Source organism: Marmota flaviventris, chromosome 10 (genome assembly GCF_047511675.1).
Source record: "Marmota flaviventris isolate mMarFla1 chromosome 10, mMarFla1.hap1, whole genome shotgun sequence".
NCBI lineage: Eukaryota > Metazoa > Chordata > Mammalia > Rodentia > Sciuridae > Marmota > Marmota flaviventris.
The window spans coordinates 105,515,244-105,529,304 of NC_092507.1; the positions used below are offsets into that span (position 1 = coordinate 105,515,244).

The 14,061-nt window shown below is 34.3% G+C and overlaps 1 protein-coding gene across 3 annotated transcripts in view; it reads right to left on the minus strand.

Moving 5' to 3' along the window:
- Positions 1–1,644: 1,644 nt before the first annotated feature.
- The window catches only part of Trim33 (tripartite motif containing 33), a 123,156-nt gene continuing 110,739 nt past the window's right edge, over positions 1,645–14,061 (minus strand). For 2 of the 3 annotated variants that reach the window (XM_071618219.1, XM_027940272.2), the window contains 5 exons: positions 12,309–12,432; positions 10,256–10,330; positions 8,224–8,376; positions 6,874–6,924; positions 1,645–6,794 (listed from right to left, as the gene is read on the minus strand). In XM_071618219.1, the coding sequence (XP_071474320.1) occupies positions 6,582–6,794; positions 6,874–6,924; positions 8,224–8,376; positions 10,256–10,330; positions 12,309–12,432 (616 nt within the window). In that variant the 3' untranslated portion in view covers positions 1,645–6,581. The remainder of the gene's footprint in view (positions 6,795–6,873; positions 6,925–8,223; positions 8,377–10,255; positions 10,331–12,308; positions 12,433–14,061) is intronic. The other variant, XM_027940273.2, reaches the window with a different exon arrangement.

Consider the following 14,061-nt stretch of genomic DNA (forward strand, 5'->3'; position numbering starts at 1 on the left):
CTTAAATTCATCTTTATATGAATTTCATGAACCGGATATGACTATCCTCATGTTCACAACAAGCCAAGTGCAACCCAGATCTTAAGAGAACTATAAAAGCTAGGGTTAAAATTAAAACTTCATGGGTAGTTAAAACCCAGGGATTTCGGGCTATACAAAATCCCCCAGATTAGAAATTTGCACTTGAATGTTTTACTTGGCTATTCATGGCTGTGTAAATTCTGTTTAACCTAAGGAAAACTTAAAGCCAGAATTGCTGGAAAACCAACGTATGCTCACTCAGTTGTTCCCTCCATGCCTCACTCATTTAATTAACAGACCCCTTGTTGCTGCTCTATTTGGAATAGCTCTTAACAAGGTCATCTATGGTTTTGTCACAGCTAAACTCAATAGCCACTTTATATTTATTTGGTGCTCAGAGGCACTCAACCACTGAGCCTCATCCCCAGCTCCATTTTGTATTTTATTTAGAGACAGGGTCTCACTGAGTTGCTTAGCGCCTAGCCATTGCTGAGGGTGGCTTTGAACTCCTCTCAGTCTTCCCAGCTGCTGGGATTACATGCGTGCGCCATTGCACCTGGCAGTCACTGTATCTTTTGCCAACACTTAATATCACTAATAATTACACCACCCCTTCTTGAAACCCCTTTAGCTTAGGTTCCATTATCAGTCTTTCTTCCCACCTAACATAGGTCTTTATAGCGCTTTCCTTTTCTACTTCTTTTGTTTCCTCTGCTCTTTCAATAATTCTCTTCTCATTATATAAATTTTGTAGAAAATATACTTTAAATTGCATGAGTTACCAGCTATTATGTTCTTAGCTCAACTTCATACACTTACTAAATGCCTACCATGAAGCATATTTACCAGAGAATAAAAATAGGCACGATTCCCAACAGATGGATCTTACAGCTTTCTTCAGTCCAGGGATCTCTCATAAGTGCCAGGACCATGAACACCTGCACCTTATCTTCCCTTCAGTACCTCAAACTCAACATATCCCAAAATTCAACAGTTATCTTCTCCATTCCACTGCCAGATTGCTAGTTTTAAGGCTCACATGGATTATTTATAGCCTACAAGTTTGTCTTTAGCTCCATGCTTCCCCATAACCCATTCTTCACAGTTAAAGTGGACTCCTTGTTTGGTTTAAGACCAAAACATTAAAAAAAAAAATTTCATTGAAAATATTTTACTGGCCTTTTGACTAGAAATGAGAATTTATTTGCCAGAAAGGATGAACCCATCATACTTCTGAGGCCAAAACACTTTCACATCTCTTGCACACTACTTGATGAGGATCCTGCTCAGTTATTCAGTTTATTTTACTACTCCCAAGTTACAATCTTTTTTCACTCCCTCTGCTGGTTCACTGACCTATCTTATGAATGAAAGAGATTACTTCCCTGACATCAAAGTTTGGATTAGATCCTTCCCTGTGCATTCCAACTATTTCTGTATTAATCTCTATCACAACATTCTTTATTCTAACAGAGTCTAAATACTATAAGGCAAGGTTTATATTTTATCTTGTTGACAACTCTATCTCCAGAGCCTGGCACACATTTTTAAAATGAATTGGAATTATGAAGTCCCAACTCACAGAAGAGGGGAGGAAAAAAAAAAAAGAAATTCATTTGAAAATGTTTTCAATTTTCTAATTTAATAGAAATAACCAAAACAATGTGGTTTTTCAAACAAGGCTTTAAACTAATCTAATACAACTTCTACAACACATTCCAGAGCATTATAACAAGAATTATTTACAGGCAGCTAATGTATTAAATAACCATGAAAAGAAAAAACTTGCTCTTATTACACACCAGCAAAAAACACAGGAACAGAACAATTAGAAACTGCAACCTTGTTTAAAAAAATTAAATATGATCATTTAGAGAATACAATACCACAGAAACAGCACTTTTTCTTTAAGAATCATATTGAAGGGTAGTTAACTATGTGCAAAAATAATAGTAATAGTAATAATAATAAAGAGGGGAGGAGACCAGTTGAAATACTGGATGCAAGGAACTAGAGTAAGGCTGTGAATTTAACCCTTTTGTGTGTAGGTATGTCTACATAGAAAAATCACAGGCTTTCCAATTGCACAATCTTTGTTTTATAGGCTAATATACATGTTTTGCTGTTTTAAAACATAGTAAATGCCTACATTTTTCAGACCAGGAGCAGACATGCATTTCATTCTTAAGAATGAAATTTAGGCCACAATTGAATGGGAATATTGCAATGGCACTTGCAAAATCATTTTGGTGCCTTCCCACATGTGAATTTGGTGAATTTAAAATAGAATTTTCAATTTTTAAAGATCACTGCTACAAAGGGCTAAACTTAATTTTATATATCCTGTAGTTTAATATGACAAATGTGCCCAAATTAACTAATCTTTAAGATAATGTTGTTTCTAAGATACAATAAAAATATATAAAAAACCATGTAAGCAAACATAAGAAACCAAGATGGAAGAAATGCATTTTGACCAAGTAAGACATGCTTTTGGCCAAGTAAAAGAAGCCATTATATTCAAGAGTACATGTTGAAATCTGAAATGTCTATGTAAACTGTGGCATATAAATTTTTTCCTTAAAAAAGTACCTTCAATTTTTTTTACTCAAACACCTACTTTTAAAAAAATATGCAACTTTCCCCAATTTTTAAAATAAAATGCCACAATATATTGTTATTACCTCCAGCATACATTTAAATTTCTTAATTTTTTTAAAAGATAGATTGGGTGATATGCATACAAACTTTCCTATAAAATCACCATCCAGGAGAGAATTATGACATGCTATTAGCCAACAGACTTAAAGCAGTGTTATTGCTTTATCAAGGAGAAGATAACTGGGAGGGAGAAAAAAATTAACATCCACATCTGATACATGATCCAACTATAATACACCTTCAAAATCTTGAATCACCTTCAGCAGATAATAAACATAGGTGCATAAATTAAGAGTTCATGATGCAAATTTAAAACGATTGCTTTAACTAAGGGATTTAGGATGGGCAGATTTTATAAAACTACTCAATGATCCAGTGTTGAGCAGGCAAATAAGCAGTGCTGGTTCTGACAAGAAATGAGATCTTTCTTTTATGGGGTAGGATGGGCAGTTCTGGGGAGTGAACCCAGGGGCACTTCTACCACTGAGCTATCTCGTCAGTCCAAGGAATGATATCTTTGTTTCATGTGTTATATGTGAATTGGTGTAGAGTATAAAGGCTAAGGGGGAAGGGAGCAACAGCATCTAGTCCCATTTTGGATAGTAAGAGACAATCCAAGGGCATAGTCGGAAGACTTGAATCTACTGGCTTATCAACACTAATCACTAATAATTAAACGGCAGGATACCTGCTGAGGTAATTGATAAATCTACAATTTGCACACTTTAAAGCATTATTTCTTTGGATTAACTAAAAATTTCAAAATCTTTTACGAGAAAACAAATGAGAATTTAAATGACTTTTAAAATTATCTAAAATTCCCTTATGAAAGAAATAGAAGTTAGAAAAAACCAACTTGTTGATTCCCAAAAGAAGAATTTCAATAGTATATCTAATGCCTTCTCATTTCAGTGATGGTTTGATGTATAGAGCATAATCTACAATCTAATCATACTTTGGAACTTTCACACACTGCACCTTATACAGCAATTCCTTAGGCCAGTGAATCAGTGGAGCCAAGTGCTAAAAAAAAAAAAAAAAAAAAAAATGGGGGTCAGCAGAACAGATTGAAGAACACTTTGTTCTCATTTCTCTGATGGGAGAAATAAACTGAACTGTGGCCAAAACTTTGAAAGCTTTTAAGGAAACATTGTTAGGTGGACTTTTCTCCAAATCTAAAATACTAGCTATAATAAATAAAATACTAGAATAAATTCTTAAAAAAGAATAGAAATGTGAGGATAACAACTGCCTTCAGGAGTTCAGTATTTCTTTTAACATAAATTAATAGGAAAAACATTTAACTGAACATTAATACTTTGTAACCACAGTTATGTTAGAACTGGACAAATGAGGTTAGAAATACAATGATCGGCGTGCAAGAAAAAAAAATTTTAATAAAATTTAAACTGAATATCTCCATGTAAAAGTGGCTTACTGACAGCTATTAATTTAATACTACTTCCTCAGCAGTAAAAATAATCTTTGTTAATAGAAATGGAGCCTACTAAATGCTGACATTAATTATTTTATATGGCTTTTTAACTGACTGACTTAACCACTCCAAAATTAAAAGAAACAAAGGGGGGGGGGGGTGGGGAATCTACCTAACATGAAAATGTTTTTATGGGAACACATTATCTTTTAGGGTTCCAATTATTAAAAGTATTTAATTAAAATTTGCTTTTACCTTCATTTGACAGAATCTACACAGGAATTTTGAAAAGTATTCATATGAAAAGCAAATACAAAACATCAGAACTCAAATATCAGAACTTCATAAAATGAAGTCATACTTTCCAAAAAGTACCATTAGATATATTTTTACTTATTAAAATCATGGATATTGTGGAAAAGGGGGAGTAGGCAGAGGTAAAAAGCATTTTTAAATTATTTTTCCACTTACAAAAAAAAAAAAAATAAATTCAAAAAATTTTAAAACCCTCTTCTTAGGAATTTGAAAATTGAGTGAAATAATAAAATAGTTTAGTCTATATTTTTTAAAAGCCTAATTTACAATGAAAAGAAAAAGGAGAAGCTAAAAAGAAGTTAGAGATGAAAGAAGCAAAATAAAATTAGTACTGTTTAAATATACCATTAGAAGGTCTGAATCATATTCCTGTTTACCCCCACCCCTTCCTTGTTAAGAAAGAAAAACAACCCAAAGAAATCTGTATAATAATTTCTTTAGAGCACTTTATTTGATTCAATATGCACTAAAAATATTTGCTTCTTAGACAATTATGTCAAATAATCTGAGTAATCTATGGTCTGAATTGCTTAAACTGAATTTTTAAAAAGGTGAGTGATTTGCCACAAATCTGCTGACGTCTGAAAAATATTTAATGGCAAATTCTTCTATTTTGGTCACTTTATATTCTAATGTGTCCATACAAAAGTAGGACTAAAGTTTTTTAATCCAACAAAAGAGAAGCCTGTATACAGTCTAGAACACACATTTTGAATCTGAGCATCACAGATGAAGAGAAGAAAAATGAACCAGAGCCACGTTGGTTATCTGCCTCAAGTACTATAATCAGGGTAGCAAAGGTGGGTTTACTCCAGTAACCATTCAAGTGGGGATTGGCTCATTTTTAGGATTTACTTACAGGTCTCTTCTAAGTCCTTTAAGCCCCCAAGTCCATGCAAATGTCCCACTTGGTGGACGGATGAGTAATCTAACCCCACCGGGTTTATTTCAATATTTTGATATTTCAATAATAAGCTGCTTCTGAAGAGTTTGAGAAGTCTGTTCTCTATTAAAATAAGATAGAACCTCAAAATATGAATGTGAACATTAGAAATAGACAGCATATATTACAAATCCATTCTTGATAGGAACATTAGTAAGAATACACATTAGCTTAAAAAACAGGCTCAGCAAATGTTGCTGATCTGCCAGAAGTTTTAGTTCACTATTTACAAATAAGACAAAGTGAAATACAGAAAATTTTACACATTTGGTAGTTGACAGATTACTGTGTGCCAATAGTGGTCTATCAGAAAACTGATATGAAGGAAGACTGGATAAGAGCCAGTTGTCACCTTCTCAAATTCAAATGTACAGAAAACTAGATTAATTTTGAAACAAACATTCTGCCTTTCATGGGAATAATTGTATGATCAGATGATGTGACTGGGAAGTACAACTGTGTGGAAGTGTTTTCTGGAAATGACTACTATAACTCTATATGATCCACTACTGAAAAGTTACCATACTTACTTCAGTAGACCACTGAAGTTGATTAAATGATGATCAATGGTCATGTTTCCTAGACCCTAAATATCAATAGAAAATAAAATTGCTGTTGAGTTCTTTAAACCAATTGAAAAAACTAAGGCCCAAAAACATCAAAATGAGAAAAAAATATATATTGGCATGATTCAATTTATACCTGGTTGACATTAAAGTGGAATCTGAGTTACACTGATTTTTCACTAGAAAACAACAAAGTATGTTAATGTATGTGTAGGGGGGAGGCTTAAAAGTTGTCTAAATAACTGCGCTCTAATTCAAAAAAACAATTCATCAAGCAACATGAGCCTTACATGTTTACTTGTACACCCAGTATCCTGCACCAATCAATACCACATGATCATAAACATTTGCAATTTCTAATAATCAGAGAATCATCCTCGTTAGTAACAAATCTTCAAGTCATTTCACTTTTACTTTTTGTTTTTACTTTAAAGTTGCAAATTGAGTTCTCTCCCCTTTTCTTGACAAGAATGTTTTCTGTCCATTATTTCAATCTAATACTGTATAAAAGCTATCAGCTTCTTCAAGGAGGTGCCCACTGTAGGCAGGATATTCCAGCAACACTTAAATAAAAGGCTTTTTTTTTTTTTCCTTTCCTTTCTTTCTTTTTTTAAAACAACTGATTTAAGTTCATGCCATTTTATTTTATATGTACTGGTCTCTCGTCTGACTTTAGGCGTTTTCTGCGGGGCTGTATAAAGTCTTCATCAGAGTCCTCAGTTACCTCACCATCATCCTCTTCCTGCTCAAATTCTGGCAAAGGTGCGAAGGTCCTGTCTGAGTAGATCTCTGTGAGTTTATCTTCAAAGAACAATGCAACTGCTTTCCCTGCCTGAGCTACTTCTGAATCAGCCTGCAAGCAAAAGATAGGAATATTCACCTATTGGTAATGCATATTCCTTCACCAAGTTTGCATGGTCTGAAAAGCTTACCTTCAAATTAATCTCTTGTGTGTCTGCATAAACTTGAACAACTTTCATCATCTAAAAAGGACACCAGAGTCAAAAAAAAAAAAGGGAAATTATAATCCTTTCTAAAGTTATGAGACTGCACAGGATTGGTGACGAAAGTCAGCCATACTAGGGAGAACAAATTGCTATAACCAGATTAAGTGCCTTCTAAAATTCTATAGAACAAGGAACCACTTTCTTTACAAAGTTCTGTTACTAAAGCTACTGTGAAACCTCAATAATTGCCTCATTCTAAATTAGTGAGGTTAATCTTAGCAGGAATTGGTCAGAACACATCAATCTATTCAAGAGAAAAACAACCAGATTCTATCTTTAAGGTAATATGTTAATAAAATTAAGTAGGTAAACTGGGTCTTTCTGTCAACTATAGTTCATAAAAGCACATTTATCTGAAAGCAATAAAACTAATTAAAAATAAGACAAAAAACTTGGGACTGTATTTTTAAAATTTATATTAGTGAGATTTTAATAATTTACTCTGTGGCATATTGCTATAAAGATGACTAGACTTTTAAACTCATAAAGATTTTGTATGTTTTTAATATTAAAATGCCATCTGGATGCCCCCAGAAACTATCAGTAGACTTTGACTCAATGTGATTTATTTTACTAAGTCATATGGCACCCAAATTTCATCAGCAATAAAAAGATTTTAGTATTAATCTTTATAAAGATTTTACGGATTCTTATCCAATTCCATTTTCTTTTCCTATAATGAAAACTTCTACAGTAGCTTTGATTTTATCCCAAAGATAAATACAAAATGTTATGTAACACATTTCTTCTTGAGGTGTATATAACTCATTCTTATCCTCAAAAACAACAAAATCCTAAAGTTAATAAAGGTAACATTGTTGAAATCAGTAACTCATCATTACACATTGCAAGGTATTATTCAAGATGAGTCAACAAAGATATGTTCATGATTTTAAGGTTCTACATTTCTGTGGTTAAAAATAAAATCCAAGAACATGAGTACATATATATTTTCTATAAGTATCCAAAATACAGGTTATTCATAACCATACCCTACAAAATCTACTTAACTGCGGGCTACTTTTCTGTACCCAACCCTCAAAGGAAGGGATATTCAATAACATTCTCAATATTAATTATATACTCCAAATTATACACAGTAAACTTTCTTCTTTGGAGCTGTAAATAAAATCAATTTTTACTTTTGACGGGACTGAAGCAGGAAAAATGTCTTAATCAAATTAGAAAACTCCTTCAGGTAAAACAAAATCCAAAAAACAAATAAGCAAACAAAAACTAAAAAATTAATATGCTATAGGTTGGAAGCTAACATACTTCATTAAACCTTTCACAGTTCTTGAAGATCAAACGAACATCAGCGACAAAGTCATCTGGGATTTGGTAATGTTGGGAATGTTTTTTCTGAAGCTTCTTTTTCACGGTGGATAAATCCATTGGTTTCTTTATAATTTTATAGTAGTTTGGTATCTAAAATAAATAAATAAGGGCAGATAAGAATTTTCTAAAATGCCGAACTGATTTAGTTTTAAAATGCATAGCATATTCATCACATTAATAGTGGATATATTGGAGAATAGTGAATATACTTTAAATCTTCTGCCAATTATATAATAAAAACCAAATCTTATTGCAAAATATATGCCAATCTCCACGGCTATGGAATTCAAAGACAAATCTTTAATAATAAGTAGACATAGAAAGTAAGCAACCAGCAGGGGCAGCCTATACCAGTATTCTCTCTCTCTCTCTTTTTAAAAAGATGTTGATGGACTTTTTAAATTTTATTTATTTATTTATATGTGGTGCTAAGAATCAAACCAAGTGCCTCACACATGCTAAGCAAGCATTCTACCACTGAGCCACAACCCCAGCCCTATACCAGTATTCTTTTTGGGGGGATAGGGTGGGGTGGGGGAGGGACTCTAGGATTGAACTCAGGGGCGCTTAACCTATTAGCCACACCCCCAGCCCTATTTTATATTTTATTTAGAGACAGGGTCTCACTGAGTTGCTTAGTGTCTCCCTCTTGCTGAGGCTGGCTTTAAACTTGCAATCCTCCTGCCTCAGCCTACCGAGCTGCTGGGATTACAGGTGTGTGCCATCGTGCCCACCTATACCAGTATTCTTAAGGCCATATTTGGCTCATTAGCAGTTTATGACTCCTAAAGAGTTTGTTTTTTCTAAAGGAGAAAAGTTACAAAATAGATTAATGTTATGATTAGAATATGATGTCTTATAGAAGACATCCTAGAAATTATTACTTATAAGTTTTACCTCAGCAACTCTGAAAGAAAAATTGTTATAACATAAAAGAATGTATTAACCATTTAGTATTCTTCTGACTTTGTCCAAGGCCAAATATATTTCTACCCTTGTGAAATAAGTGAACAGAGAGCAACCATGAAAAGATTAAAAAAAATGAAAGTCATTTGCTACTTTGAAATCCATAAACTGAAAAGAAACACTTTCTAGAATCAGATGACTACTACTTGTATAAAACACCATCTTTATGTCTAGACCTTTTGTGCTTTAAAATTAATTTCAGTCTATCCTACAAACTATCACTTAATATTCAATAACAGAGGGCTAGCAAATAAAATGTATGCAACATATTCTTATCCCACTTATTAGGCACTGAGAACCTCTGTCTTTATCCTTACAATAGTCACCTGTAAAATAAACAAAAAGCACTGACCTGCAAAACTTCTCCAGTGTTTTTTTCCTCAATCTTGACTGTGTAAGAAGGCTCATGATGGCAGAGCCAGTGTGAAAGACTGAACTGTATATTTTTATTCAATTAATATTTACATGGTTTGATTTTTACCCAAGGTAAAGAATAGAACTGGAATCTTAGAAATAATTTAGCCTAATAATCCCACTTTACAGTTAAAAAGGAAAGGTGTATAGTTTCACCTAATTATAGAGTTACAGAGTTGTTTGTTGCCAGAACCATGAGAACAAATTTTTTTAAACTGTAAATAATAAATACCCACTATGTTATCCGGTACTATGCTAAACACTTTATATTGATTATAATCCTTAGAATAACCTAATTAGGTAAGAAATAGTATATATGTATTAAATTACCACACCACAACCCCATAAATTTTATGAAAGAGAGGGTCGGGGAGGAAGACGGAAGAGGAGAAGGGAAGGAAAGGAATTAAAAAATGAGATCAAGTGAAAAAGTAAACAGTATCAGAATATACTGTGTCTTAGATAAGCTGAGGAGCTTATTGAAGAAGCCTGAGTTTCAATACAGGTCCCGACTAAGATAAGAGAACCCACAGTCCTATTCAATGAGACATTTTTCATTAGGCAGGTAGTATTAAGGTGCAAAACTCACCGAAGCAGGAACAGGCTCCTGGAATTCAATACTTAATTCATGGCAATAGAGGTAAAGCAGAAGACGTTCACATTTCTGGCCCCCAAAAAGAAAAGGAAGACATGTGAAGTATTTGTCTCACCTAATAAGACATTCTTGAGAATGAGAACAATATCACTACAAAATATTATTGGGGGAAAAAAAACAAACAAACAAACCCTGAACATCAACCTCCTACAAAATAGCTATCCAAGTCAACTGAATCACATACAAAGAAAACCTCCTTGTTTCCAATTTAACTGAGATTACATTTGTCTCTACTTTAAGGAAGTGTCTTTATTCTAATATAAGATTTTCTCAACTCATATTACTTATACAAATGGAAAGTGAGTCATAAAAGCAAAATGTATTGCTCTGTACAAAAACATATATTACCTGGTAATAAAAAAGTAAGTAACCGATTACTATTGCACCCAATTATAATTCTCTGAGGCAGGAAACAAACATTATCTCCTTTCTTCAAATGACTCCATTCAGGTTCAAAATAAATAAAACCTGTCTGTCTCTCAATCTAATTACAAACTCTTTTTTTTTCATAGTCAGGACACTGACATACATTTTATATTTGTAGTTTTCTATTTACTTCAACTTCTTTAATTTATACATTTTAAACACATACTTCCTCCTCAGATAATGGAGAAAGGATTTTGTGTGTGCGTGCGTATCAGATTACAAACAAACTTGATCAGAGAACTATGTGGCAGATATTTTGCCTCTGGAAATAAGACTACAGATTAGATCACCAGAAGTCTGAAGTGAGGACAGAGCTCTAGATTTATTTTTTAAATGATGAAAAACTGTTTTGAGGATTTTAAGCAAGGAAAGGAAGTAACAGAATTGTTTATTTATTTTTTTAAAGAACACTATGCAGTGTAGAAAAATGGAGTTTAGTTACAAAGTTATAATAAAAGCCCAGATAAGAAATTATGATAGGCTTAGTACCGTGACACACATTTATAATCCCAGTGTCTTGGGAGGCTAAGGCAGGAGGATCATAAATTTGAGGTCAACTTCAGCAACTTAGCGGGATTCTGTCTCAAAATAAAAAAATAAAAATATAAACAACTGGGACTGTAGCTCAGTGGTAAAGTGCTCTTGGATTTGATCCTCAGTACCAAAAACAAGAGAGACCAAGAAAGAGATTATGATAGATGTCTAGGGTGGCAATAGTGACGTAAGTAGGAAAAGTCATGTTTGAGTATTTTTTCATTTCTAATAGGATTTTAGTCTGAGCAAGAGGTGAGTGGTGGTGCCATAAAATAATAGAAAACATGCTGGGTGCAGTGGCACACAACTGTAATCCTAGCAGCTCAGGAGGATGAGGCAGGAGGATGGGGAGTTCAAAGCCAGCCTTAGCAAAAGCGGGGTGCTAAGCAACTCCTTGTGACCCTGTCTCTATATAAAATACAAAATAGGGGTGGGGATGTGGCTCAGTGGTTGTGTGCTGCTGAGTTCAGTCTCCAATACCCCCCATCCCCCTCCAAAAAAAAAAAAAAATTACAATGAAGGTCTGAGTGCAGTTTTTAATGTTATTTGCTTTTGTTTTTTGAGGTAGGGATTAGAAATCAAGATTTTTGTTGGGGATTGTGGATGTGGCTCAGCAGTAGAAGAACATTTGCCTGTATGGGTGAGGAGACCTGGGTTTGATGCCCAGGACTACAAGGGGAAAAAAAAAAGATTTTCACTGGGACAAACTGGTAAGTTTGAAGAAGTTGAATATAGAGGGCTGGGAATATAGCTCAGTTGGTAGAATGCTTGCCTAGCATGCACAGGTCCTGGGTTAAATCCCTAATACCACCAAAGGAAAAGGAAAAAAAAAAAAAGTTGAATATAAGAGTCTGAAGCACAAGGTTAGTAACAAAGATTTCAGAAGTCATAAACGATGCAATCAGATGACAAGATTATAAAGTAATAGGTTATGAGCCTATCTGTACATTACACAGAAAAAAAAGAAGGATGTATCAACAAGTAACTACAGAATCCTCAGTAACAAATCAACTTATTTGACACTTACCCTTTGGTCCACGGGGCTTAATCCCTGTGCTGTTTTCCCCTTCTTACTGTGTTGCAAATTATCACAATCATATTCAACTTCTGGCTTCCCAATATCTCTGCAAAATGTGCATATCCAGTCCCCACTAAACAGGGAAACAGGCAATCAGTCCAAGTAATTATATCAAAGTCTGCTTTAGAGACCCTAGTTCTCTGGATGCAGGTCTCTAGTTTGTTTTCTTTAGTTTACAATTTTGAAAACTGTGTGAAACCCTCCTACTCCCAAACTATTCCAACTCATCCTTCAAGTGATTACCTTCAGGGAAAATATAAGTGGCAACACTGCAGTAAATGGGCCTATGTAGTCATAGCACAAAAATGATATGATAAGTATTTGCTGTATAAGACCAAAGACCAATTCTCTCAGGTCCCCATAGTACCATAACATGAACCTAGTCCCCGAATAAGAAAAAAAAAGAGTAGAAGACATGGAGTTCCTCAGGTATCTTATACTATTTTGGCATGCACTAAACAAGTTTTTTTCATGGCCAATCAAAAGACAGAAAATACAAACACATATCTGTAAGTACAAGCATGTAGACACACACTGTGTATCTTTTTTTGTTTTTGTTTTTTTAGTACTGGGGATTGAACCTGGTTCAATTTTACCAGACTGAACTTAACCACAGAAGCATATCCCCAACCCTTTTCTCACTGAGTTGTTTAGGGCCTAAGTTGCTGAGGCTGAACTTGTGCTCCTCCTGCCTCAGACTCCTCAGCCAGTGGGATTAGGTCTATACTTTTTTTTGTTTTTTAAATATTTTTTTTAATTGTAGATGGACACAATATCTGTATTTTATGTTTTATTTTTATGTGGTACCAGGGATCAAACCCAGTACCTCACGCATGCTAGGAAAGAGCTCCACCACTGAGCCACAACCCTGAGCCCTATATTTTGTTTTTAACAGGATTTCTATCAAGCTATAAATTGCAAAATGATTCATTCACATTTCTAGTCTCTTCTTCTCTCCTTATAGATTCAGAGATATACTGATACATACATCTAGTATATATCTATCTATTTGGTACTTTTACCACTGAGCTACATCCTCAGCCCTTTTGTTTTGAGGCAGGGTCTCACTAAATTGATGAGGCTAGCCTTAAAATTTACCATCCTCCTACCTCAGCCTCCCAAGTTGCTGAGATTAAAGGCAAGCACCTCTGTTCCTGACTTAACTATTATTTAAAAAGAAATTGGGGCTGGGGTTGTGGCTCAGTGGTAGAATACTTTTAGAACTTCTAGCATGTGTGAGGCACTGGGTTCGAACCTCAGCACCACATAAAAATAAAGGTCCATTAATAATTAATACAAATTAAAAAAAAATTGTGGGGGGGCTGGGGATGTGGCTCAAGCGGTAGCGCGCTCGCCTGGCATGCGTGCGGCCCGGGTTCAATCCTCAGCACCACATACAAATGAAGATGTTGTGTCCGCCGAAAACCAAAAAATAAATATTAAAATTCTCTCTCTCTCTCTCTCCCTCCCTCACTCTCTCTTAAAAAAAAAAAAGATTTTCTTTAAAAAAAAAAAAAAAATTGTGGGGTGGGGGCTAGACATACATTACCACCACTCAGTGGTAAAGTGTTTGCCTAACATGCACGTTAAAAGTGCTTGTCAGCAGATACAAGGCCCTGGGTGAGATAGATCCCCACAATGCGAACAATAAATAAAATTTAAAATTAATTTAATCAAACCTAGGACCTATGCATAATAGGTA